The sequence below is a fragment of the Phyllostomus hastatus genome, unplaced genomic scaffold, assembly GCF_019186645.2.
Source record: "Phyllostomus hastatus isolate PE091 unplaced genomic scaffold, TTU_PhHast_1.1 phas_scaffold_1674, whole genome shotgun sequence".
Lineage (NCBI taxonomy): Eukaryota > Metazoa > Chordata > Mammalia > Chiroptera > Phyllostomidae > Phyllostomus > Phyllostomus hastatus.
Genome location: NW_025334011.1, coordinates 8,722,585 through 8,749,858, shown reverse-complemented (window position 1 = coordinate 8,749,858; position 27,274 = coordinate 8,722,585). Strand labels below are relative to the sequence as shown.

General features: G+C 37.5%; 2 protein-coding genes across 3 annotated transcripts in view; both read left to right on the top strand.

The window, feature by feature from the left end:
• Positions 1-226: 226 nt before the first annotated feature.
• The window catches only part of RASGEF1B (RasGEF domain family member 1B), a 63,992-nt gene continuing 36,944 nt past the window's right edge, over positions 227-27,274 (top strand). The window contains exons 1-2 of one of the 2 annotated variants that reach the window (XM_045858067.1): positions 227-512; positions 1,335-1,433. In XM_045858067.1, the coding sequence (XP_045714023.1) occupies positions 1,431-1,433 (3 nt within the window). In that variant the 5' untranslated portion in view covers positions 227-512; positions 1,335-1,430. The remainder of the gene's footprint in view (positions 513-1,334; positions 1,434-27,274) is intronic. The other variant, XM_045858069.1, reaches the window with a different exon arrangement.
• LOC123831251 (small nuclear ribonucleoprotein F-like) lies at positions 16,831-17,227 on the top strand. Its single transcript, XM_045858070.1, has one exon. The coding sequence runs from the start codon at positions 16,831-16,833 to the stop codon at positions 17,089-17,091; it is 261 nt and encodes an 86-aa protein (XP_045714026.1). The 3' UTR covers positions 17,092-17,227.

Sequence of the window (27,274 nt, the reverse complement as noted above, 5' to 3'; positions counted from 1 at the left end):
ACTTGCACATTTATAGAGGAAGTAAACCTTTATCATCACGCTGACCAGAATAATTTTTCTTCTGCATAATATGGGGGTCATTGAAGGGCTTCTGCAGGAAAAACATGAGAACTAGGCTTTGGGGGATTACTCAGGTGGTATTGTGTGTGTGTGTGTGTGTGTGTGTGTGTGTGTTTGTGTGTGTGTGGTGGGGGTGAACTAGAAAGAAACTTGAGTAGAAGAAAGGACATCCTGAAAGCAACTGATGTGTGGCAGATGGAGAAGCAGTCCTGAACCAGGGCAGTTGGAGTGCATGCAAAGCACAGACAAGATGTGAAAGATTCCCAGCAGGTGGAATAGTAGAAGAGGAATTCCTGATCGTGTGGATGGGAGACCAAGGCAGAAGAATCAAAGTGCCCACAGTTTGCAGCCTCTTTGGCATGGGCTTAGCCCAGAAGTATAAGGTGGACTTTGGCATCAGAGGACCCTAGCTTTGAAGCCCAGTCTGACACTTAGCATCTGTGAAACTTTCGGTAGGTTGCTTAACCTTTCTGAGCTTTGATTGCTCAATCTGTAAAAATGAAATATAACTCATAACTTGTAGGATTAAATAAGAAAAATATTGTGCATAGGACACAGATTAAACTTTCAATAGCTTTTGTTGCAATTATTATAGTTACCTGGAGGATTAACTGGCTTGGGGAATGAATGTGAAGTAAGTGTAGGGCATCCAAAGACAGGTGTTGAGTGGACAATCACTAAAGTGATGAGCCTGTACATCAATTAATAATAACAAGGTATTAACATTTATGTTAGAGCATCTACTATGTTAAACATTGATGAGCTTTAGCTCAATTAGTCCTCATAACAAGTCTGTAAGGAAGCCATGGTTGTCATCATGATTTTATAAATGAAGAAATTTCGATTTAGTTAATTTAGACCAGCCTACGTAGCTGAGAAGAGGCAGAATTCGAATTCAGGCCTCCTTGGCTCCAAAGCCCATAGTCTTTTTTTCTTCTTCAGTTAAACTTCACTTTCAGTATTATTTTGTATTGGTTTCAGGTATATAGCATAGTGGTTAAGACAAGCATACAGTTTACAAAGTGTTCCCCCTGATATTTCAGTACCTACCTGGCCCCAAACATAGTCATTACAGTATTATTGACTATACTTCCTATGCTGTACTTTAATCCTTGTCACTATTTTGTAACTGCCTATTTGTTACACCACTTCCACCCAGTCCCCTATAACCTCCTTCCCTTCAGCAACCACCAGCCTGCTCTTTGTGTCTATGAGTCTGTTTCAATTTTGTTTGTTTGTTTATTTATTTATTTATTTATTATTTTCTTCTATAGATTCCACATATAAGTGAAATCATATGGTATTTGTCTTTCTCTGGCTGACTTATTTCACTGAGCATAATAGCTTCTAGGTCCATCCAGCTTCTGCAAATGGTGAGATATCATTCTTTTTTATGACCAAGTAATATTCCATTGTATATTGGATATATGTACCACTACTCTTTTATTGCTCTTCTATTGATGGACACTTGGGTTGCTTCCATATCCTGGTTATTGTCAATAATGCGGCAATGAACATAGGGGTGCATACATTCTTTCACACTAGTGTTTTGTGTTTCCTTGGATAAATACCCAGAAGTAGGATCATTGGGTAACAAGGCAGTTCCATTTTTTTATGTTTTTAAGGAAATTCCATACTGTTTACATAACCAAAGACCTTATTGTTAAACATCCAAGGTTTGTGTGAGCATTCTTGGAGGTGGTGTTTATAGTCATGTACTGGGTAACTACCTTTTATCAGCAACAGATCCTACTAAACAGATGATGGCGGTCCCAAGAAATTATAATGAATCTGAAAAATTCTTATCACCTAGTAATGTTGTATCCCTCTTAAAAGGGTAGCAAATCACATTACTCATGGTTTGTGGTGGTGCTGGTGCAAACCTACTGTGATGCTAGTCACAGAAAAGTATAGCATGTACACGTATGCACAGGACATAATCCTTGATAACAAATGACTATGTTATTGATTTCTGTACTTACTATACTATACTTTTTTATCATTATTTTAGTGTACTTTTTCTACTTATATGAAAAATGTTTGCTGTAAACAGCATGTTGTGTTATGCTAGCCGCAGCCTCATACCTTTCTTGTATACTGTGTCTCTTGATGGCATCATTTTCTCCTTGATTGAATTACTGTCATGTGTTTTGTACAGTAACATGCAGTACAGTCTGGTAACCTGGGAGCAAAAGGCTATATACTATATAACCTAGGTGTGTAGTAGGCTATCCATCTAGATTTGTGTGAGTTCAATCTGGTGTTTGAATGACAATGGAATCTCCTAACAATGCATTTCTCAGAACACATCCCCACCATTAAATAGCGAATGACTGTAATTTAGTTTAAGAACTGCAACTCCCCCTGCCCATCCATGCCTGCCCCACCCCCATGTGGCTGGCCCTCATCCGATTATCCTGCTGTGTAGGATGGAATGAGTTCAGTCTGAAGGGAACCACCCTGCCCATCTAAGCAGCTACTTTCTGTGAATTAGAAGATGCTTTGTGGTTACACTCAGACACCAGTCAGTCAGCCTAGTTACCATCACAGACTGCCCGCTGTCCTCCCAGTTTACTGTCCCTTCCTCTGGTAATTTTGACCAAATTCTCTGGGCTGGAAGGAAGCTGATGTGATGGAAACACACAACTCGGGCGTCAAGACCCAGAGCCAATTTGGGCCTCCACCTTTCACTACCTGTGTGATTTGGGGAAAGTCCTGTATCCTTTGAGCTTCTCTCTCTCTCTTTCTCTCTCTCTCTCTTATTTGCAAATCAGAGATAATAACCACAGGCTCAGATCAAACAACAAGGAAATAAGGTGTATGCAAAAGGAGTCATTATGTAAATAGCAGTTCTCTGTGAGGACTCTGCCCTAACTGTGGGCCAAAAAGAGGGGAGGCAGAAATCTGGGTTCCTAGTTCCCAAAGATTGTCCAGGCCTTGAGCCACAGAATGCTCCTCACGGAAACATCTAGCCTGATCCATTTATTAGACTGACTGCCTTGACCTTATGTAAAAGCTATCTTAACTCTTCTTTTGTTTCCTAAGTGCAGCTATATTGAGTCATTTTTCACTCAAGAAAAAAGTGTCACATTCACAGTTCTGCCCCTTCTATTTTGACATTAATTTTAGCATTACCTATGCAGAGTACGGGTTTCTGACTCAAAACAAGCCCTACTTAGAATAGAGTGGAGGCAGCTCTCTGACTCACTTTAACAGTTTAATATCAAGCAGGTTAATAGCTTTGCCATTCCTCAATGAACAGAATCTGGCAACAAAGCCTACTGTAGTGTTCTTTCCTAATAATTTTCTGTATGAGGATCTGAAAATTGGCTTTCAGAAATCCAAGGTACAAAGATAACATTTGCCAGCTTATATTAGGGGAAAAAATGATATTATCAGAGAAAAACATGATGCAAGTTCTATGTTTAAGTCAGGGGAGCTTGACTTTGCTTCTTATTCTAAGTCAGTCTCTAAAATACAAACTCATCCCAATGAGTCAAGACTGGCCTTTTTATGAACATCCATTTCTCACTTACACTGTCTTACAAGCAGACATGTTCTTGTTTTTCTTTTCTTTTTCTTTCCTTTACAATCTGGTGTGTCTAAGGAGACACTGAAATGCCAGAGCAGTCGAGCGAATAATCGGCATTTACTCTGAGCTCCACCACATTTTCTAACCAGAAGGACGGCCGAGCTGAATGAGTGGGGGGTCTCTCTGTGCATGTGGCTTTGTGCAGCAGGCCTGCCAAGCATTACTATTCCAGCTCTTAAACCTGTGCCAGACTGTTAATGTCTTAATGCTTATTCAAGTGTCAGGGAGTGCTGGCAGATGTCAGAGGGAATGGGAGGCTGTCAATAAGGAAATTACTTACATTCACGGGGTGATTGCAGTAGTCTGTCAGGTAGCGTTTGAGAGGATGTCAAGTTGAAAGGAGGAAGCAGAGAAAAAAAGAAGGTGGCAGCAAACATTGTTGGGGGAGGGTCCCTTTTTAAAAAATAAATTGTTTGGAGAGATTTTATTTTCCTTTTATTTCTAGAGATAAGCTCCAGATACAGTAGTCACAGGTCAAGAAATAAACAAAAAGTGGTTTCCTATTTCTGGAGACCTCAATCAGAAGAGCTGCATGACTGGGGCCTATTGTTTCTGACACAGGACAGATAATTCAAATTTTTTGCTGCGAAGGCAGCAGGAGTCAGTTACCTGGCCATCAGGAAACACACAGTTCATTCAACAATCACGTACTCGCTACCTACTCCATGCTAGGCATGGTAAATAACCCAGTGACTACATGTACATAGGAAATATATTTTAAAACACATTCTTTAAATTCTAGGGAAGAAAAGGCATCCTCTTTGCTGTGTGGTTTTAAGATTAAGAATTTAAACAAAGTAGAGCCCCACCCTTGTAACTCTAGCAGCACCTGCCTGCCCTCTTTGCCTATGTAATGAGGAACTTGAAGAAGGGAGCTTCTGGAGAAAGAGGCTTGGAGGTAATCTTGCCTTTAAGCAGCTTCTCTCAGTCCTGGATTTGCTGTGGTGATTGTATTTATTGCCTCCTTAACCCTCAAGCTTTCTTCCTGCCTCATTTCTTTCCTGGTCTTTATACACCCTTCCCTGCCTCCAGTCTGTGCATATGTGTGTGCTTGGAAGAGGAGGGGGAAAAATACTAAAAATACTGCTGTGTCATTGGTCAATATTCAGATTCAATGGTCTAATTACAAGGGGAGAAATGCACATGTAGCTACAAAACTTATCTTTTTAATAGAAGGTCAGCCCCCCTTGGAATCACCCTGGAAACATGAGACACCTCCAGTGTTTACCCATGATGATGAGAAAAACACCATTGTGTTTAAAGGGAACATGGTAATTCCATTTGTAGTTAATGATGGCTTTTTAGGTCTGTCTACACTTAATGTCCCATATCTCCTAGTGTAAGCTAGCTCCCTTTAATATTTTAGAGTTTCTCCCAGAAGGAATAGAAAGAAAGGAGGTTAGGCACATATGTCAGTTGCTTTTAGACCACTTAAGGAAAAGGAAATATTTCACTGATGAAGATGCCAGGGCTAAAGGTGCCCCAAAATAACAGGAATAAAGGACAGAGAACTTTTTTCCAGAGTACCAGAGTCAAGGAAAGTCCTGAAAGGTGCTGTTGCAAGGATTGGACACTATGGGGACAAAGCCAGCTGGGTTAAATGGGGGGTGAAAGCTAAAGTCCAGACTGAGCCTGGACAAAGAGATGGGCCTGGATGCTCGTAGGCCCCCTCCCCACTGCCTTCCTGTCCTCCACAGGTCTTCCCCTGTCCCCCACCACCATGAGGCAGTGTGGAGTCAGAATTGTGGATAAGAATGGGCTCTGTCCCCATCATTACAGCCCCCCAGGAGCACCTCACCCCCCTGCTGGTCTGGCTGTGTACTCATGGATTTCCAGGGCGCATGTCTCCATCTGACAACACTAGTCACTGACGAGGCTCCCAGCTTTTTCAAGTGTTCTCTAGACCTTTGAAGTGCTCTCCCCAAGGAGACATGAGCAAATTTCTGTCTGAAGAATGTGGCATTACTTAACCCAGCTCCTGAGAGGCTCTTCCAAGTACACCTCACATTTCAGGAACTAAGAGTAAATAAGTATCTACCAACTCATGCTCTTCTTCTTTTCCTTGCTAAGCTGGAGCAGAGAGCAGTTGGGCTGGAAGTCCTCTGTGATACCTGTATCAGCTTGGAAACACCTTCCCTCCTTAGCACTCCAGGTCCTCTACCGTCATGCCCACAGTCCTTACTCATCCAAGGAAAGTCAGTCTAACCCTTTCTTCCATATGCTGTAAGATTAACCTCTGGGCAAAAGAGCATTTCAATCAGTCAATCTAGGACTAATGCTGAAAGAAATACTGAAAAACACAGAAGAACATGCTATTAGCAGACATAAGGAATATCATGACAACACCCTTGGGGTGTCAGAAAAGCATTAACAAAGCATTAGGTTTCCTGTATGCATTTACTTTTCCTTTTGGTTACTTACAACATACTGCTCATTTTACTGTAGAACTCTATTTATTAAAAAAATTATAATAAAAATACATAGCATTTAAAAAATACTTTCTTTTGCTCCCCTGTACTTTCTACTTTTGTGGTTGTTATAATTCTAAATCTTTGTTTCTTTTATCTTGTTCTCTAACTGGATACTGGTCAAGAAATAGTGAGAAAAATAAAAATGACAAGACCAAAAGCTATCATTAATTAAGTACTTACTAAGTGCGGAAATAACCTCTGCATTACCTCACTAAGATTTTAGTATCCCCTACCCCTATTTTACAACAGGGGATTGAGGTTTAGAAATGTTAAAAGACTCAAGGTCTCTTGCTTTGTGATCCCAGGTCAAAGGGCATTTCCTCAGGAACTGCCCTCAACTAGGACAGATACCTCTTTAACAATTCTTATAATCTTATGACATCTACCTTTCCTTCACAGTCATTATGAGTTTGTCATTTTATATGTAGTTAAATGATTTAAGCATTTCTCCCCACTCACGTCTGAGTTCTAGGATAGCAGAAACCACATAGATTTTTGCTATTACTGATCCCCATGGATAATACATATTGAATGAATGAATGAATATTCAAATGACTTAATAAATAAATGAGTTTTTATCTGTCCAACTGCATAATTTGAGAGTTTTAGTTTAGGCAGCAAGATTGCTTTTTAAATGAAGCACTAGGTGACAGACTATCCAAAGTGCCATCTACTACACAGCATTGATGAGTGCTACCTGAACTGCCTGGGCTTGAACTCCAGCTCTACCATTCTTTAGCCATTTGACCTTGGACAAGTTAATTGACCTCTCTGTGTCTCAGTTTCCTCATTTGCAAAATGGAGATAATAGAACTCACTTCATAAACTTATAAAGATTCAATGAATGTGTAACCCCCCAGAACAGTACACTTGGAAAGTTCTATGTGTTAGATATTGTCATATATTCAGGGACTTAGTAAAGAAAAATAAAACATTCCAGGCTAGTTTCATTCAAAGAGTACTATGTGTTAGTATTTACTCATTGACTGAACCCACCTGTTCTGCTCCTTCTTAGAAGATTTTAAAGGTGTGAATCTTAGAGAAGTGGCCCTTGATTTTTCACTCTTATGTAGAAAATTCACAACATGGGTCTATCTTGAACTTTTCACTAGTATTTCATCTACAAGTTCAGAAAGAAAATATTTAGTGAATGTAAATCATTTAAAAATTTTGAACACATATTATAAATATTTTTAAATATGATAAATATTTAAAATGACATATTTAATATTTAAATATGACAATCTTTATACATACACACACATATGCATAATATTTTTATTGAAGTGATTGGGGTGACATGACAATGGTTGATAAGATTATATAGTTTTAGGTGTAATTGTGGAATGAGAAGAGTGATGAGGGGCCATACCCAGAGTTCCATAGTCCCAGATTTTGTCATAACTCTGCCACCTATTAGCTGTCTGGTCCTGCATAAGTCTGTTAACTGCTTCTTGTCTGTTTGCTCAGCCAGAAAATAGAGATTCCATTAATTAGATTGTGATGGTTGAATAAGATGACTTTCTAAAGACTGGTAAGTCACACATGCTTAGTAAAAGTTAGTTTTGTATGACCTCCCTCCCATCTTATTTTCCTTTTTATAACCATTTCAACCAGGGCTTCACCAATATTTTGCTATCCTTTTCTGCCTTCTCTGATCACTTCTTCAGCATTTTCTTCAGCCTCCCCAAGACCCATGTCATCAAGTGGCCTTTTCCTTCTCATTTTCCATGTGTTCTCAAGGCTCAAAATAATAAAAGTAGAGTAGGAGAAAAATGAGACATTCAGTCAAAACAACTTAATGGGAATTTGTCTACAGTTTTCTTCTGACTTGCTATATGATTTTGAGCAAGTTATTTAACATATCTAAGTTTCCTTTAGCTCATCTGTAAAAATGAGACCAATTCTCCATGAAGGATATCCTGGAATCCCTTTTTTCTCTCCTTTGTCCTTTCTCCTTATATCTGTGTCATAATAGAAGTTATAATAGTACTATTTTCAATTTACACTTTCTAAAGCCTTATATATTTTTTGTATTAGTTAGTGACCAGATCAAAATTCTGAGGAATTCCAGTTAGCCACTGTCACTCCATTTTCAGAGAAAAATGAGCTGAGAGAAGACATATATATATAATTTGGTAAGTCACAAAAACCCTAGAACACTGATTTATTCTACTGTAGTCCATCAGGCTTTTACAACACACCTCCTGTATGCATTGTACTGGCAAAGGACTGGTGCTGCAGCAAGGGCCCCATACTTTTTGTAACAGAAAGTGCAAAAAATTAAACTGATAACTGAAAGTATTAGATGCTAAGAGCCAAATGAATAACCCAAAATTCCTTTCATTTTCATTGATTGGTCTGTGAAGAAAGAGTCTCCTTTTTTTCTTAGATAGAATTCCCCTATCATCTTGTCAGATAGCCCTGTCTCCTGTGGGTTCCATGGAGAGTCCATGACAGAAAGAGGCTAATTGTACTTTGGCAATATTACTTCAGTTTTATGTAAGCACTAGCTTTTAGATGGCTGTCTTTCAACAATGGTCTGTTTGGACTTTAAACAGGGCATGTTTAAATGTATGCTAACACTTTTAATTTCTGTGGAACAACAAAACTCAAGACTGGAAATTATCTTGATAAGTTTTCTTCTGTGGTTTTTCCTGAGTCCATGTTTTAGGTCTGAGTGTATGAGAAGTATGTAGAGTTTCAGTTTCACTTTTCATGAAACTGAGAAGTGATAGAATTGACTATGAAACTCCACAAGAATAAGGACTATAAAAATATCTGGGATATTTTTTAATTTTTTAAAAAATACATTTTCTCAGGAGTTTTGATAGGGCTTCTCAGGAATACTTCAATTTTTGAATACACATATATTCACACACTCCAAACACCATAAGATATGAAAAGATGTCTTGTGAAAGGCTTCCTTCCTCTTTTCCCCTCTCACTCTCTACCACCTACCTAGTTCCAACTGTTTCCCTCAAATAGCTAACCACTTAACACCTCTGTTTATCTGCCCCCCAAATTTTTAGGTAAAAAAATAATACATAAATAGTACAAATATGTGTTGCTTCTTTTTTCTTTCTTTTATATATTTTATAGCATATACTACATAATAATCTATAGCTATTTTACTAAATAGCTCATGAGCATTCCATGTCAAGACAATTTCCTTAGTATTTTCTATTATATTTGCAAAGTGTTTTATCCTGTGAATATATCAAAACTTAAGACAATTAGTTGCTTCTCATCTACCTTTCATGTGTTATTTCACATAATAAGTAATGTGTATCTATAGGATAATTTTCTTTGCCTGGTATTGTTGGTCCAAAAGGTACATGCATTTGTAATCCTCCACAAGGATTTTTGCTAATCTGTTGAGTTAAAGGAAAAGTTCTCAGTATAGTGTTTATTCACATTTTTGTTAATGAGTCAAATTGAGCATCTTCCATCTGTATAAAAGCCTTTTCAGATACAAACTGTGTGATCATACTCTTTGCTGATTTTTTTCTTAGATTATTGATGATTTCCACTTAGTAGAAGTACAGTAAATAAGTGTACAGTCTCTATGTCCTAAGTTTGCTTTGGGATAAGCTTTTTTAGTAAAATGTGGCCATTTTTATCTTTTTTTTTGTATTTGAAACTACAGATGGTTAGTTTTGGCAAGCCCTAACAAATTACTCTGTTTTTAAGATTTGGACACAGTTAAATTTGAGCAAATGGAAGCATAACTACATATATTCCTTCTCTTTCTATTGCTCTCCTCCACCTGGTTGAAATTTGCTCAATATATTTGAAAGAAACAATAACACCTAAGAAACTCCCTGTCTTTCTTCCTCTGTAAGTAATTTTAGAATAATTTTACCAGTCCTCACAGTAAGAACTGAAAGAACTGGTAATGTGAAAAGAAAAAAAAAGGTGGAATTGTCTGCAACCAAATTAATCTAACACTATAGCTAAATCGTTGCACTTTCCTCTCTCAGAAGTTTGAAAATGATTCTTATTCAGTCAACATACAGTTTTCAAGATTTGGAAAATAGTGGTATGTCCTTATTAAACCAGTTATAAAATTAACTTATTGACTTTATAATACACACTTAGAAAAAAAGAAAAAGTTATGGTATGATGGGAAGATTAGTTGGCTATATGTTGAAAATTAATTTTGCATGTATTATTAAGCAGTAATTATGAGTCAGGCATTCTCCTGAATACTGAAAATATCTAGTAGTAAATAAGGAAAGTGTGCTTCTTGCCTTCAGAATCTGTGTTGTAAACCAGTCACTCTTTACCCTGATTACAATAGAATCACCTGGGGAGGCTTTGCTAAAATACCCATGCCTACCCTAGGCCAGGAATTTTAGGGGTGCAACTCAGTAACAAATATTTTTAAAAACTCCCCCAAAGATTCTAAAGTGAAGGCAGAGTGGAAAACCACTGGTTGGTCTAGCCATACCCCAGAGAGAGCAAGAAAACCACAAAATATTTTGAAGAGGAAGTGGTCATGGAAATTTTTATGTGATGTAATATGAACTATACAGCATCAACTTTGAATCATTCTTGTCACAATGTTTAACTAAAAAGCAGTATTCCAATGTATAGATAACTTAGGAGACAGAAGAACAAGTTACATGGCACCTTAAGGAAAAATATCAGACAAACCCAGAAAGCAGTACGTTCTCGAAGACAAGTGGCCTGGTGTCTTCAGAAAAGGCAAAGTCATGAAAAACAAAAAAGGCCTGATTATGGAGTGGGGACTGACACACTGTGAAAGAGAGCAAAGAAAACAACAGCCAAATGTAACTTATTAACCTTGATTACATTGTTTCAAAAAATTCTTTGGAGTAGTTTTTGGGAACACTTTAGGAAATTTTACCCTTGTGACCACATGGATGGACCTGGAGAACATTATGCTAAGTGAAATAAGCCAGTCAGAGAAAGACAAATTCCATATGATCTCATTCATTTGTGGAACCTAATGAACAAGCTAAACTAACAAGCAAAGTAGAGACAGACTCAGAGAGAGCAGACTGACAGCTCCAGGGATGGGGGGCGGTTGGTTAGGGACTGGAGGGATTAAGCAAAAAAGAAAAAGGACCAGTGGACATGGATAGCAGTGTGCTGATTGTGGGGGTGGAGGGGTGGAGGGATGGGTGGAGGTGGAAGAGAATATAAGGGGATAAATGGTAATGGAAAAAATGCAATAAAAATAAATTTTTAAAAGGAAATTTAAATATTTATATATACTAGAAATTAAATGATATTAGTTAATATTGTTGATTTTTCTTAGGAACTTAAGTATATAAATATCTATGTACAAGAATGTTCATATTTTTCAGAGCTGCATACTGAAGTATTTAAGAGTGGCAACAACTTTTAAATGGTTCTTTGACAACACTAAATTGAGTCACACAAATAGATAAGCAAATATAGTCATACCTTTTAAAGGAGTTTGGAAAAGGCTAAAATATTAAGGATAAAAGAGGCTGCTGAATGGAATGATAATTATATTTAATTAACTACCATTTATCGAGTGAACTGTGTATTCCAGATACTGTACTGAAGCATGATATTATTTCTCTTCTAAAACAAGCATTATTATTTTAATTTCACAAGTGAGAAAACTGAAGCTTGTAATGATTAAACAACTTGTTCAAGTTCACACTGAGTCAAGATTTAAACCAAATTCTTCCTGTTTCCGTTATGGGTGATCTTGATCATTACGTAGTATTGCTCTGCCACTAAATTGTACCATAGCCATTTCTGTGGTTAAGGAAAGCACACAAGCTTTGGATTTAATTCAAATATAGTACCTATTACAAAGAAAATCCACGTTACATTTATGTGTCAGCTCTATAGACTGTGTCCTCCTTGTCATACAAAGACCACAGAGTCAGGCCCATCTGGATCCAATCTTGGCTGTGTCATTTATTAGAGGCTTATTCTTAGGCAATATTTAAAAACTTCCCCAGCTTTGATTTCCTCTTGTATTAAGGTGGAGATAATATTAAGGACTTTGTATGACTGTTATACAGATTAAATAAATATATGTATATAAAAAGCACTTAGCCCAATCCCTGACATGTAGTAAATGCTCCATATATGTTAGTCACCCTATATCACCTTTTATTAAATTTATTTTGAATGGCCACATATGATTCCTGCTTATATAGAAAACCCTCTGATGCTCAAAGTGATTGCTGATGCTGAATCCTTCAATCATATACATTAACAATCAACTTAGCATCAGGGACCATAGCTTTGAATCCTTAAAACCTATGATAGTAGTAAAATCAAAAGCAGGTCTACCTCTTTGCCACTACAGAAGTCAATACTCAGGAGATAGGTGCTGATGTAAAGAAAAGTGGTTTATTTTCAGGTGTCAGCAATCTGGCAGATGGGGGACTCATGTGTCAAACCTCATCTCCCTGTGAAGATGAGGGACTCATATCTCAAAATCCATCTCCACATCTCAGTGGAGGTAGAGGTTTTTTATAATGAGGGAGAGGGGAACAGAAGAGACAGATCAGAGTGGGGGGGGTTGAAAAGTACTCTATGTGCAGATGAGCACAGTCTACTTTGATAAGGCAAGTGATGGTCCAGTGTGCATCACCCTGGTTTAATTGTCCTGGATTCACATTTTTTGTTTTTACATCATCCTGACTCCATGGTTGAATGTCAGAAAAGCTCCTAGAGCTGGGAGGCCTAAAGGTCAGAGTCTGTGTCTTTTGATGCTAGTTCCTAGAATTCTTACACAAAGATGATGTTTATCTATAAGCTACATATTAGCCAGAGTTAGCAGTTACAGAAATACTGTCAAAAAATGATAGGGTGGGTTATAATTCCCAACTGTTACAAATCTCCACTGTCAATTTTTCTATCCTATCCATTGAAGTTAGATGGTGGTAGCCAAAACACTTCAGAAAACTAGAAAAATTCAGGATCCAGTCTTGTTTATTAATGAAAAATAAAATGTTACAGACAATTAACTGAACTAGAGAATAATATTCACAATTGTGTATGATAGATTTTATTAAAAAGCAATTTTTCTCCTAAGATCACCCTCATTTATATCAAAGAACCTAATCAAAACCAATTCATTTACTGCATTAAGTACAGTTTCAATTCAGCCTGATTATTTGCATGATCACAACAGGAATTGATCATATAGGCTTTCTTAAATCTACTTGGCTGGACCATTACAAGGAATTTTCAGATTGAATTTTAATTAGCTCCACCTGGCAGAGAAGCCATGCCAAACAATTGCACCAGACTTTGCCTGCAATACCTGCAGGTACAAAGGAGTTCCTTAAGTTCTCAAGGTCCCCCAAATGTCTTGAGGTTATTTCTTGAGACCTCCCAGGAAGTCAACCTTCACTCCTAACCTGGAAAGGTTGCCATGAACCATGTAAATAGGCCAGGCACCAGGCCTTTTCTACAAGGGGCTTTTCTTGGCTTTCAAAGTAAATATTCATTTCTTAAAGCTTTCTTCTGACATCCAGAATTTAGGCATGTCTCTCCCAGACATGAAATTCCAGTCAAATTCTTGGCTAATAAATCCACAATTGAAAAGTGGAACAAATCACATTCCTATTGAATTTATGCAAACATATTGCCAAGAAAATAATATTACTCATTAAAAGTTTTCAAATTCTGGAGGGTTCAAGTAGGGAGAAAAGTATAAATGCTTCAATATTGCTATAATTTACCAAATTGCTCTATGAAAACAAACAAAATTTTTTAATCAGCAATATTTTTTAACAAAGTCACAAGAACAATAATTATCCTCAGCTCATTCAGTCCCAGAATCAATTCTTGTTTATCCCAATTATCCACCAGCATCGCTATGATCCTAGTCATTCCCCAGAGCCACATATGTTCTCATATATTTTAAAGGTATGATCTGAAAATTTATTCTCAGAAAGTCATATTCTAGAATAAGTTAGAAGATGTAATATTTTTACAAATGCATCAAAATGTAAAACAATGACCATCTCTAAACAACAAAAAAATATTTACAATGACATGGTTATAGATTAGATTACCATGCAATTGACAAAGGAATTTGACTTTTTTTGGTAAAAACATTTTAAGATAACAACCAGTATTATAGATGAAAGTGTATCAGAACAAGAAATCAATTAATTTGTTCCCCACTGTCAATTGTACCTGGGGTTTCTTTTGGGAAATAAACAATTGGTTTTGGGAAATCAAAGGGAGCTTTTGGCCTTTTCATTTGTCATTAAAATTATTACTCTGCTTTACTATCTATCTATGTATGTTTTCTTTTTCTTTCATATTATCTTCTCCCTATCTCTATCTCCCTTCTTGAGAATTCCTCCCCCAATGGTCTTCTTATCTGTAATCCCTTTCCTTTATTATTTTTTCTTCTGATTTTTACTGTCTGAGAGGGGAGTAAGGTCTTTCCACCTCTTTAAACCATCAATTTAAATCCTTTCTGACTAGAATCCTTATGATGTAACAACATAAAAACTTGCACATAAGAGATCTTATTCCATTTACCAGACCTTGCCAAAACAGTTAGGGACCGAGACTGAGTTGCTCCTTTTCAAAACATAAGCAAATACAAAATCCAAAGCAAAGACAAATTTCAAAAATGAGTGTTCTCAAACTAAATACTCTAAGAGGAGGGTCTGAGAATAGTCTTAGAATCTTATCTCACACCCACCAGTACCACAAATGACCTTAATGAAGTCCAAATGTAGGATGCCCAAATGGTGGAGACAGGATTTCTGGTGTGTACAAAATAGCAAAGATCACACCAAGCCCCATAAAGACAAGAAGGCAAACAAAGCAAAAAAGAATAATAAGAAGAAAAAGGTGAGGAAGAGGAGGAGAGGGAGGAGAGGGAAGGAGAAGAAAAGAAAGCAAATAAAGCAAGTGTAACCAAAACAAACAGTTGAAGCTCTCAAACAGAACCTGAAGTTCTCCCATGAAGGAAAAAGGAAACAAAACTAACAGACAATTAAGAAGCAGTATGTAACAAGAAAAGCAAACAATATCCAAAACAAAACCAAGAGTGCTCCAACCAAATCCAACACTGGGGGGCTGGAAATTTTTTTCTTGTCACTGAGCCATGCCTACTGCCCAGCAGTGCCTATTGATTCTTACAGAATCCCAAATGGTTCAAAGAAGTGGGGCAGTGGCACCAGGGACTTAACCAGACTGGGCTTATCAGCCCACCAACAAACCATTTCCTTTCACTAGCAAAGTATTTAAAGGCTGCTGGTGCCTTGAGTGGGAGAACAGGAAGAGTTCTTGATATAAAGAAATCTTGACAGCTGCTGGGAAATTCCTGCAACCCTTGCAAAGGAGTAAATCTGCTGCAAGTATCTGGAACCCCCCAGCCTGGGCCCTTCAGGCCTTACTAGGATTCACATAGTCCTGGCAGAATCACCAGAATAGTAACTGAAAGCAAGTCCAGCTGCCTGCTGCTATGAAAGCCAATACTCAAGAGGCAGGTGCTGATGTAAAGAAAAATGGTTTATTTTCAGGTGCTGGTAACCTAGAAGTTGGGACTCGTATCACAATGTCCATCTTCTGGGAAGATGGGGAACTCGTGTCTCAAAGCCCATCTCCACCTCTCAGTGGAAGTAGAGGTTTTTGGGGTTTTTTTTGTTTGGTTTTTTTTTTGGTTTTTTTTTTAAGGAAGGAGAAGGGAATAGAACTAAGAAATAAAGGGAGGGGGTTGAAAAGTTCTCTATGTGCAGACAAGCACAGTCCGTTTCAATAAGGCAAGTGATGATCTGGTGTATAGCATCCTTGTTTAGTCATCCTGAATTCACATATCTTGATTTTACATCATCCTGACTCCATGGTTGAAGGTCAGCAAATCTTCTGGAACTGGGGTGCCTAAAGGTCCAAGTCTGTATTTTTTGAAGCCAGTACCTAGGATTCGTATACAAAGATGATGTTTATCTATAAGTTACATTTTAGTCAGAGTCAGCACTTACAGAAACAATGTCAAAAGAATGGTGGGGTGGGTTATAATTCCCCACTCTTACAATTTTCCACTATTATAGGAGAATGCAACTTGTGTTCAAAAATGTGTTTGTGGTATTAAATCATCAGTATGATAGCATATGATTCATTATTACAACTGTACAAGGTATTAAAAATTCCCTATCGGAACTTAAAATTGAGATAATTTTAATGGGTCTCCAGTCCTGGCTATTGTGGCTTGGTGGATTGAGTGTCAGCCTATAAACCAGAAGGTTGCTGGTTTGATTTTCAGTCATGGGTACATGGCTGGGTTGCAGGCTAGGTCCCCATTTGGGGGAGTGTGAGAGGCAATCAATAAATGTATATCTCAGATGTTGATGTTTCTCTCCCTTTTTTTCTCCCTTCCTTCCTGTCTCTCTAAAAGTAAATAAATAAAATCTTAAAAAAGATAAACTTAAAAAATAAAAATATGGGTTTCTAAAATGTAGGCAGAAAGAGCAATTTACAATATATCTTGGGACTATGAAAGTTTATTCCAGGTAAATGGAATAGTATGATAAAAATCATAGAGATGGGAAAACACAGACAAGCAGTTCACTCAATTGGATTAGTATGTATGTAAAAGTAAAAATAAGCATTTCTTTTAAAGCTCCATAATTCGGGCTTTGCTCTAGGTGCTCCAGTCAGGAGAGACAGATGAGAACTGGGTGGGTAGCAAGTAGCCTGCAGCATTTGCTCATTGTCACAATGAGTTTGCCCCTCAATCCCAAACCTTTCTTCAATGGATTAACAGGAAAGCCAGTAATGGTGAAACTTAAGTGGAAAATGGAGTACAAAGGCTATCTGGTATGTGTAGATGGCTATATGAACATGCAGCTTGTAAACACAGAAGAATACATAGATGGAGCATTGTCTGGATACCTGCATGAAGTTTTAATAAGGTGTAATAATGTCCTTTATATCAGGGGTATTGAAGAAGGGGAAGAAGATGGGGAGATGAGAGAATAGCATCTTTTGTGAGGAATTTTTAAAATATTTGTTTCTAGGTAATAAAATGTGTGCTTGCTTTTCAAAACAATAGTAAAATAAAAAATAAGTAAAAATAAAAATAAGAGAAAAGATTGGAAATATTGGTTGAGAACCTTGATTGCTTCAATAGAGCAAACCACTGGCAATTTTGGAGCAAATGAGTAATTCAATTTCCTGAGATGCCACATATCATGGAGTCTATTCTGGCAATATATGTGTATCTGTATCTGTCTTAGTGATGGGGTAAGGGGTGGCAATCAAGTAGGCAGCTGTTTCCCTAATCTCTGAGTGCAATGGGACCAGAAGTGGCAAGGAATGGTAAGGAGAATTTTGGGGGTAGAAAATGAGAGGATATAGCTGTGGACTGAATTCCGGTAACAATCTCAAATAAAGAGGCCAAGAGAACTGTGAGGTCTCAACCCTGAGAAAAAGATACCATAATCAGAACTTAGAAGGTCATAAAGGGTAGCTTTTCTGGGGGAGGTGGGAAATTTCCTGATGGAAATGGTGAGTTTGTTTGACCTTTGCCTTCTTTTAATTTGTAATACTACAACCAAACCACTGTTTGAGGCTGGTTATCATAAAGCTGAAGGCTTGAAACTATGAGATAAATCTCTCCTCAATTTAGGTAACAAAGCACCTAACACTTTATGAGCCAATACATGGGCACGGAGCAAAGAAAAATGCTTCAGAAATCTCACCTGGAACTAGTGTGCATAGACTGCTCAGAATAGCTTCTGCTTTAGAGCTTATGAGTGTTCCATGGTCCATAAGATCTGTAACTCCATCTGTTTCATGGATGGGCTGGTTGAGAAAAGGAAAAGTGAGTTTAGGAAGCTACATAGTAGGTCAAAAGGTAGCGATATTCTCACTCATTTATTTATTCAGCATATATTAAGCACCAAGTATTGTTGTAGGCATAGGAGTTATATATAAGGCCTTCACTCATGTACTTTTTATTCTAATTATTCTATCAGAATTTTAAAAATATAATTCCAATAGTAAATACATAAGTGGATAAATAAGATAATTTTAGAGAGTGATACATTCTTCTTGAAGTGCCTCTTCATTCTTAGCAATGACCTAGAACTAATCTGTCCTGACAATACTCATACCTAACTCCTCGTCCTTCAGGTCTTACCCTGAGAGAAGATGTCTCTGCCCTCCCCTAAGCAAGGCCCCACAGCTGTTCATCATCCTAGTAATGATCACTCTCTGTAATGATTGACTACTTATTTTTTTTTCCTTGTATAATGTCTGTCTTACCCACCTGGATGGTATCCCCATGATAGCAAGAACCTAGTCTATTGTTCTTATGGGGTTCCCAGTGCCTTTTCTAGGGCTTGGCTCACAGTAGATTCTCAGTAAATATCTTTGGAATTAGGGTGACCAACCATCTCAATTTGTCAGGAACTGAGGGTTTGCCTAAGACATAGGGCTTTCAGTGCTAAAAGCAGCACAGTCCTGGACAAATTGGGATGGTTGGTCATCCTATATAGAATGAATATCATTTGGATAAGAAATTAGTCCCAGAAATAGACCTTTCATCATCACAGTTAAATCTCAAGTCTCCTTAGTCAAGCCCTGAGCAGAGGCATCACTGTGCCATGGTACACTTAGTTGTAGCCCCTGCCTCTAAGATCAGCCAAACCTTAGAGGAAAGTGAAAGCAGATCCATTGGGACACTTGCAAGCATCATAATCACTACTCTACTGTGGACATTGAACTCTAGAGCAAGAATATGCCAAGAGTCATAAAATCATTGGGGTTGGGTTATGTCTATCACTTCTGGGTTTCCCAAAGCCTCTCGGCTCCTTTTTAAGGTAGACAGACAGAACTGGACTAAAAACTGACAATTGAAATGGTCATAATATGAAGTAGCATTTGGCAGCTAGAAGACATCTCTGAAGTCACATAATCCAGTCCACCCCAAATTTTCCAGTTGAGAAAACTAAGAATTTGAGATGCTAACTTCTCCAATGGAGAGCCAAGTTTTATGGAATGCTCTTTAATTGTTCCTACACTGACCAGAGTCCCTTTGCAGTACTGGCTAGATGCCCCTTTTCTAGTCCCGCCCACTGTGTACTCTGAGCAGGCTGTCCTGTTGTGCATTTCCTCCTTCATTCTGTGTGCTCTGGAACAGGTTCTGCTACCTTTTTTGCAAATGACTTATTTCAATATACTGGACATTTTTCCCTAAAAGGACTCTTGTTTAACAGGTTTAGACATTCCTTCTTCTTTGAGATTTGGTGTAAAAAATAAGATTTTCACCACTATGTAGTTTGCTGATCTAGGGAAGGAGGGAGGGAGGGAGGGAGGGAGGGAAGAAAAGTGAAAAACCCTAAAAATTATAAAAATTTATGAAGCTTAATAGATACCTTGCTTGTTAGGTGAGATGTTCCTGGAGTTTGTCACTGTGATACACTTTAAAAGATTGCTTCATGGAAAGCACAGAACAAATTCACATTCATTTATATTTTGTTGTCTGTTCTGAATCAAAAAAATGATACATGTCTGCCATTAGCCTTAGGGCAAAAGCAGGAGTAGGGCTTACAAAAATTGCATCTATTTAGAGATATTTTCAAATCAGCATGTTCTAGCTTAACTGTTTTGGGGAAAATATGCAGCTTGTTGTTGGTGTTTTGGAATTTAGAAAGTTTGGGTTCATGACTGCCTTTTGTAACAGTTTGTGTTCAACTTTTAACTTAGGAAGCCAGGCATTTAAAAAACTTTTTATGAGTTCTTTATAAAAACTAGAACTAAAGATGAATGTGTTACTAGCTGGGCAACTTTATCCAGAGTGAGACATTTCATTTTATCCTTTGTTATGACTTTGGTCTCATGAAAGTTGTTAAATTCATTCCTCCATAGAAAAGGCCTTGATCTTTCTTAGGTGTCTTTCTTTACATACATTTTCTTAGGGGAAACTCTCTTTAAAATCACTGAGCAGTAGCCTGGGCCAGGAAGTTCCTCTTCTCCTCCAACTCTTTCCAAAATCTACCTGGACAAGCAAGAGCAGTGTCCTTCCACCCCACCTGCTTGTCCAAACACTTCTTGAAACACACACCTTGGCTCTCCCAACAGACCTGAAGTAAATGGTCTGTTCCACTAACAGGGACATTTTGTCTATATTTTCAACCCCCTTTTGCCTTTAGTCCTTGACCACTCTTCAGCAACAGCTAATTATGCACAATTATGTGAATAATTGTAGATTCTAAAATTATCACCAGTTAATTCCAGGCCTCAGAAACATTAATCATATGCTAGTGGAGTTGGTCTGTGGGAGATTTGACTTTAAAGCAGGCATCAGTTAAGAATCAAAAAACTATTTTGTGTGTTTATTCACAATACACATCTCTGTCTGAGAGGGGACACACACTATCACATCAAAAAGCAAGAGAGGAGCTAACTTTGATAAACTATGTGAGCTGCATAACATCCTTTAATAACCTTTTCACATAGTATTTTGTACTGTGGGACCAAGTAAAATTCTCTGTACTATTGACTGTTATATTGTATAAATGTGACTAATTAGTGAGCAGGAAATAGGTAAAATAATAAACATACTATTATATATTGCCTTAAAGTGTAAGCTTTATATATAGTTTAAGATTATGCAGTATGGAGATATCCAATTTTGATTATAAATTTTTTTGTTTTTTTAAGAAATGTATAACATATAAAAGTATAAATACCTGTATCCCACCATGCACAAATGACAATAATGAACATTTTGTCACATCCATTCTACGTCTTTCTTTATGAGGAAAATCGAAGACCACATATAACGCTGAAGTTCCCTCTGCCTTCTGCCCTCAATCTGACCTTTGCCCCTTCCCAGTGACACCCGTGCTCTTTAATTTACTAGGGAAATAGTTCAACTACCATGATCCACTCCATTTGCTTTTATATAGAAAATATATTTAGCTTTATGTGTTTCTGTAGCAATATCTAGCTAAATATACCACACAGAAATTCTGGCTTTACTGTGGAAATAATGATTCCTATGTGTCAAAATAAATGTTTGGACATTTCACAAAATTAACCTCCTTAGAATCATCTGGAAATGACAACAATGCTCTAATACTTCTAAAAATGATAGAGTCTTATGAAAATCAATGATTCTATTATATGAAAGAGAAAATACCTTAGAGATATGTTTGCATGATGGCAATAGTAAATGCTTACTGGATAAGCTTTTTCAGTCAATATAATTTCTTCAATATACTTTCTGAGGTGTTATTAATAGTGTAGACCATGTGACTTTAATGATAACACAAACAAGAGTTTCCTATTTTATCACCTTGAATATTAAATAAGTTAAATGGTATTAAGAATATTTAGAGAATTCTAATAAAAGGCTTTAGCAACATCTAGAGAATTCTTTATCATTTTATCAAGAAGTGTGTAATAGAGAATATTTGTTATCAATATTTGAAAACAAATTGTACTTCCATAATGTCCAAGTAGCTCCAGAGATTTCACTACTGTAGGAATAATTAGGAAGTAAAATTGTGTAGGGTTTGAAGTCTTGTGCTTATCACCCAGGCTCTGTGACTGGTGTAACTTTGCTATTATCTTGTTGGATGGCCTATGGCCTTGGAGAGAGATAATTTCATTTCCCTGGGATTCAGTTTCCTCATCTCAAATAAGTCCTTTAAAAAAAAAACTTCCTTGGTTGGTGGCATTGGGGCAGGGAAAGGTGAAAAGAGATTATCATTAATATTTCTCACAGCTCTAAAATTTTATTATACTATTATTCATTTTATCCCTTCTCCCTTCCCACTCAATATTCTAGTATATAGATTGGTAACTAATCAAAACTAAGGGGATCTTCTAGCAAAATAATCAGACTTAATACTAAAGGTTATAAGAATTTGAAACAAAAAAATCTTTTTAAAAAAATTCATTGTAGAATTAACTCATTCACAAGGAAACAGACAAAAACTGCTAGAAAAGGACACTAGAAATATAGAAATATATTTATTTACTATTAACTATAAAGGTTTTATAGGATGAAGAATATTTATCTAAATATACCATTTTAAATATAGTTGAATTTCTACTTAAAACAATGATATATGTATCCTATGAAAATGATGCATGTTTAAGGTTGTGAAGCATTTCTTTGTCAGTGCAGTAATAATAATTAACTGCATTATATAATCAGTGAAGATGGTGAGACTGTCCCATGACCCTGTAATTAGGCCAAGTTATATTTAATTTCTCAATATCAATATCCCTCTTGGGAATATTGCAAATTACTAGTTTGGAAGAGTATATAAGATTTGACAAATGAGCAAAATGCTAAAGCTTATACAGGGAAAATAATATATTTGCCTTTCAATAGTTCTTATCTACTATAAATGAAAATAGAGACATGTCTTAGAGGATTTGGAAACCCCTCCCCCCATGTGTTGTGGAATTTTCCAGGCAGCCATTGCATTCTTTGGTACACCTCTGTGGTCTGGGAGGTAAAAGGTGGCAGTGATAAAGGATCATGAGGATGGGTCGAAGAGACTTGCCTGAAGTTATCTTTTCTAGTTCATTCCCTTCTATTTAGGGGTGTTTTCTTAGCAAATTTAAATAAGTGGCTATCTATAATATTTTTAGTGATCCCAGGAAAGGAAAACATATGCTCTGTAGTGACCACTGTTATAATCGACTGACCCTCACTGACACAGCATTCTCCACACATAAGACAATGGATGTGAACATTGCAAACTATAATAAATGTTGTGAATTATTATTGAGATGACTGTTCCAAGGCTGACCCAATTATGTGTTTTCTCACAAGAATTCCTTCCAAGTGGCAGGATTCATTAACAGTTATGAAGGGACTGATACTACCAGGCAGGGACTCAGGATCTTGGCTATCTAAATCTTCATGTCCTGCCATCATGACACTTCTCTCAGGTAACAGAGAAATGTATGTACTGGGGCAATGCCAAGTACATGCACACTTTTTACTACTATTAAATTCCAACACTACCCTCTTGTAAGCTGGGTTGGCCCATGAGCAGCATTCCTTTCACTCAGGCTAGGTGGAGGAAGAAGACTTGAAACCTAAGCCCCCAAGAGGTCTCCTTCCCCTTTTCACTTTAGGCTCTCAGATAATGAGGAAAGGGAAGTCAAGGAAAAGCACACTAAAAGGAAAGGGGAAAATATGGGATTTTCTCTAAGGTTTGTTCTCTGTGAAAGGGGCTGGGGGTGGGAGTGGAAGGGCTATATTTCCTTCCTCTTCCTTTAACTCTATTTTCTGTGCAATACCAATAGCTTTTTTCTTTATATAAAACCAACATTTTGGTATTGGTGCCATGCTCTAGGTATTAAGGGTTTTTGTTATTATTTACCCTTTAAAAAAACTGAACTTGCGTGTTCCAGAGAAGCTGTGATTAGATCATAGATCCTGCAGGCTAAGTTGACCAACAGCAAAGTAATATTAACATACCTTGCTTAGTAACTGGTAAGTGATTTTCACAAAAATTTATTCATGTTTTTGCTTTATAAAGTACTCATAATCTTTTGTCAACATACAGAAGTGACAATATGCACCAAATTGATCAAAAGTGGGCTTGTCTTCTTGGCTTTTGTAAGCTGTAGTCTAAATGGACTATTGATAAGTTGTGTGACCAATGTCTTTGCTTTTTCTTATAAACTGGAGCGAAGATTTTGTATCCTTGGAATGTTCATCTCCATATTCTACAATGATATTGAGAAAGTAAGTGAAAGAGAAAATGTGGATGTGTTTTGAAAAGTCACTTGGCCATTTCACAGGGTCCTTTAAGATTGAGAGAGGAAACTCAATGCTGAAAAAGACTGTTACTCCACTTAGAACATCTTTAGTGTGTTTCTGACACTGAAGCTGTGATCCATTCCTGTACACTTTTTCCTCATATCCTATCTTGTGTTCTGAGCCTCATCCCTCTTTCATGCGGCGAATTTTAAATATTTGAAGGTACTGATGCTTTGTGAGATTTTCATTTAAAGTTCAAGTGTATTAAGAATATCATAAACCAAAATAATTATATTAAACTTGTGTCTGAGACAAATAATAAACATTGCTTTGCAATGAACACAACTGACTTCCAGTGTAATTAAATACACATATCTACTAGAGTTTTCTTTTTTACAAAATAAACGTTTATTTTGGAATGATTTTCAATTTACAGAAAAGCTGTCGGGATAACAGAGAGTTCCCATATACTTGGTACCTAGCCTACCCCAAGTCAACATCTTACCCCTTCTAATGGTATATTTGCCAAAACTAAGAGACTGACCATGGTATGTTATTAATTAAAATCCAGGCCTTATTCAGAGTTCTACTTTTTCCACTAAAGTCCCTTTTTTGTTTCAAGATCCAATCTAGGATATCACACTACATTTAGAACTATATTCCTTTTAAATTTGATTGGTCACCCCAGTCATTTTCCCACGAGACAGAGAATGGGTGGGCACGCTGTTGTCTTTATTAGAGAGATGGAGAAACTGAGGCTTGGCAACACCAAGGGACTAAGACACCTTAGTGGGGCCAGCCTCACTATGTACCCTTCTTCTACATTTCCCACCCACCTCCAGCCAGGACTCTTGGTTTTCAGAAGCCCCTGTAGATGTCCCACCTGGCCTACCTCACCCTACCAGTGCAGACAAGAAGAGATGCCCCTACTAGACTGGGCCTACCCCGGACCCATCACTTCTTCCCTGAGATTTGAGGGCCAGGACAATGTCTTAGCAACTTCAGTCCAGGCAGAAGGAGGCCCTGTGAAAGAGAGAGGGAGAGGGGGAGAGAGAGACTGAAACAGAGTGAGAGGGAAACACTGTTATTTGCCTATGCAAGACATTCATTTGTGATAGATGAAAAATGACACAAATTATTTTCAGTTTCTCTAAGAGGAATAGTCTGTTTCCCCATCTCTTGAATCTGGGCCAGCCTTATGATTTCTCTCACCAAAAGTACTTAGCTGAAGAGAGATTGTACTAGTTCTGGGCTTAGAACTCAAGAAGCTTGAAGCTTCTACTCTCTTTTTTATGGAATCCTGAGGCTGTCATGTGATTAAGCCTGAGCTAACCTGCTGGAGAAGCCACATGGAAGAGAACCAAGTCACACAGCCAACAGCCTGCCAATAGCCAGACAAGTGAGTTAAACCATCATAGACCATTAAGCCTCACCTGAGGTGTCTGCTGATTGAATGCCGTCACAAGAGTAACCCTAGGTGACATCAACAGAACTGTTCAGATGAGCCCAGCCCAAACTGCCAACCCACAGCACTGTGGGCAAGTAAATGGCTTTTTAGCTGCTAAGTTTGGGGATGTTGGTTACAATGCAAAGGCTAACTGTTACACAATCCCTTATTTCTCCCTTGGTAATGATCTTCCAAATTTATTTCAGGAGGCAGTGTGCCAGTCCCAGGAGACAGGACATGATTAGTTTACTCAACTGTGACAATTCTATTCCCTGCTGTATTAGCTTTCTTTGCATCTATTTGGCTATTATTATTGAGCATAGCAACATTTACAGAGATAAGAGTTGAGTTAATGGAGTCAAAAGACCAGAAAGAAACTACTAGAAGAAGGTAAAGAATGTATTTTCATTATAGAGAATTGATACATAATCATATTATTTATTGAGTGCTTATCATGTGATAGACATTAATTAATTCAACCAACATGTGCTAGTCATTAATTAGTCAAACAACATATATTTATTTAGTGCTTATAGTGTGTGAGGCACTCTTCTAGACATTGGAAATACAGTAGGAAAACAACAACTACAATGACAACAACAAACCTGGCTCTTACAGAGTTTTTATCCTAGTGAGAGGAGAGAAGCAATAATAAGTAAAATATACAGTATGTTAAATGGTGGTAAGTTCTATGGATAAAACAACAACAAACCCAGGAAGAACACTGTGGAGTAGGGTCTGAATGACATTGTTCCAAACCCATTTCATGTATTATCTCTTTCAATCTTCCCAGCACGTTATTGAAGAAATTACCTATGTAAACCATGATTGCTATTTTCAGATAAGTAAACTGGGGCCTTCTCTAAGGTTTAAGAGCTGGCTAAGTGATAGAGACAGGTTAGGGTTTGGGCCACTTAGCTTTGGACATGTCCCCCGTACATCATCTCTCATATGCAGTGCTGGGAGGGTCCCTGGGGATTTACCAGACTGGGAAGCGGAAATGTGGTTTGGTAAAGCATTGAACAATGTTATCATAGTATCCATTTTATATTTTGAGGAACTAAAACATTTTTTGTATAGGTGGGGAAAAACTTCTGAAAGTAAAACTGGGCAAAATCTTCTGGGCTGCTGCTGCTGGGTGTATCCAGGTGTTACAAAGTATATATTAAATATTTTCCATTAAGAATCCTGATTTTGTCCAACCTTTTAAATTTATTGCTATAAGACTAGGAATCTTAAGATTGTAAATTACTCGCTTAACTTCCCAAGGCTTGTTTTTTACAGAATCGGGATGCAAATCTGGGCATGAGAGGCTAATCAGCCAGCACAGCCACACCACCTGGGCTAGGCTGCCCAAGCCTCTGTGCTTTATTCTGTATGGCTGGCCCCAGCCAACTTCTCTTGGCTGTGTAACTTCTTCTTCAGACTGCAGAGAAGCTGGGATAAGTGAAAGTGAATTACTGAGTCAGAGAGACCCATTTGCAGAAGAGAAGGAGGGAGTATAATTAGAAAAGAAGTGAGAGGAGGCACAGATGAAGAAAATGAGGGTAGAGATCAGCTAAGAATAGGCAATATGAACTTCAAGATAACTGTTTCCACCCAGGAAGGAGGAGGGAGAGGGAGAAGCTGCAGCAGGGACAAAAAAGGTTTCTATATCTCAGTAATCCTAATTACAGTACTAAAAGACAGGAATAAATAGTGTTGTGTTATATATGGGAAAACAAGCTCAGAAAAGCTACTTTACTTATGAAAGTTCACCTAGGCAGCAAAATATTCTCCTGATGTTCCTTTTCTTTCTTTAGGTTTCCTTCTTCCCTTATTTGTTTCCATTGTTTCTCCCCTTCCATCTGCTTTTATTTGTGCAAGGTGAGGTATTTAGGTTTTTACCTTAAAAAAAAGTTATCAAATATCCAATGATAATAGTATATGGTTACCATGACAACACAGCATTTACTGAGGATTGACCTCCCCTTTTTGCT

What these genes read in the sequence shown, in the direction of transcription:
- LOC123831251 (XM_045858070.1), top strand. Translation starts at nt 16,831, where the DNA reads ATGAGTTTGCCCCTCAATCCCAAACCTTTCTTCAATGGATTAACAGGA.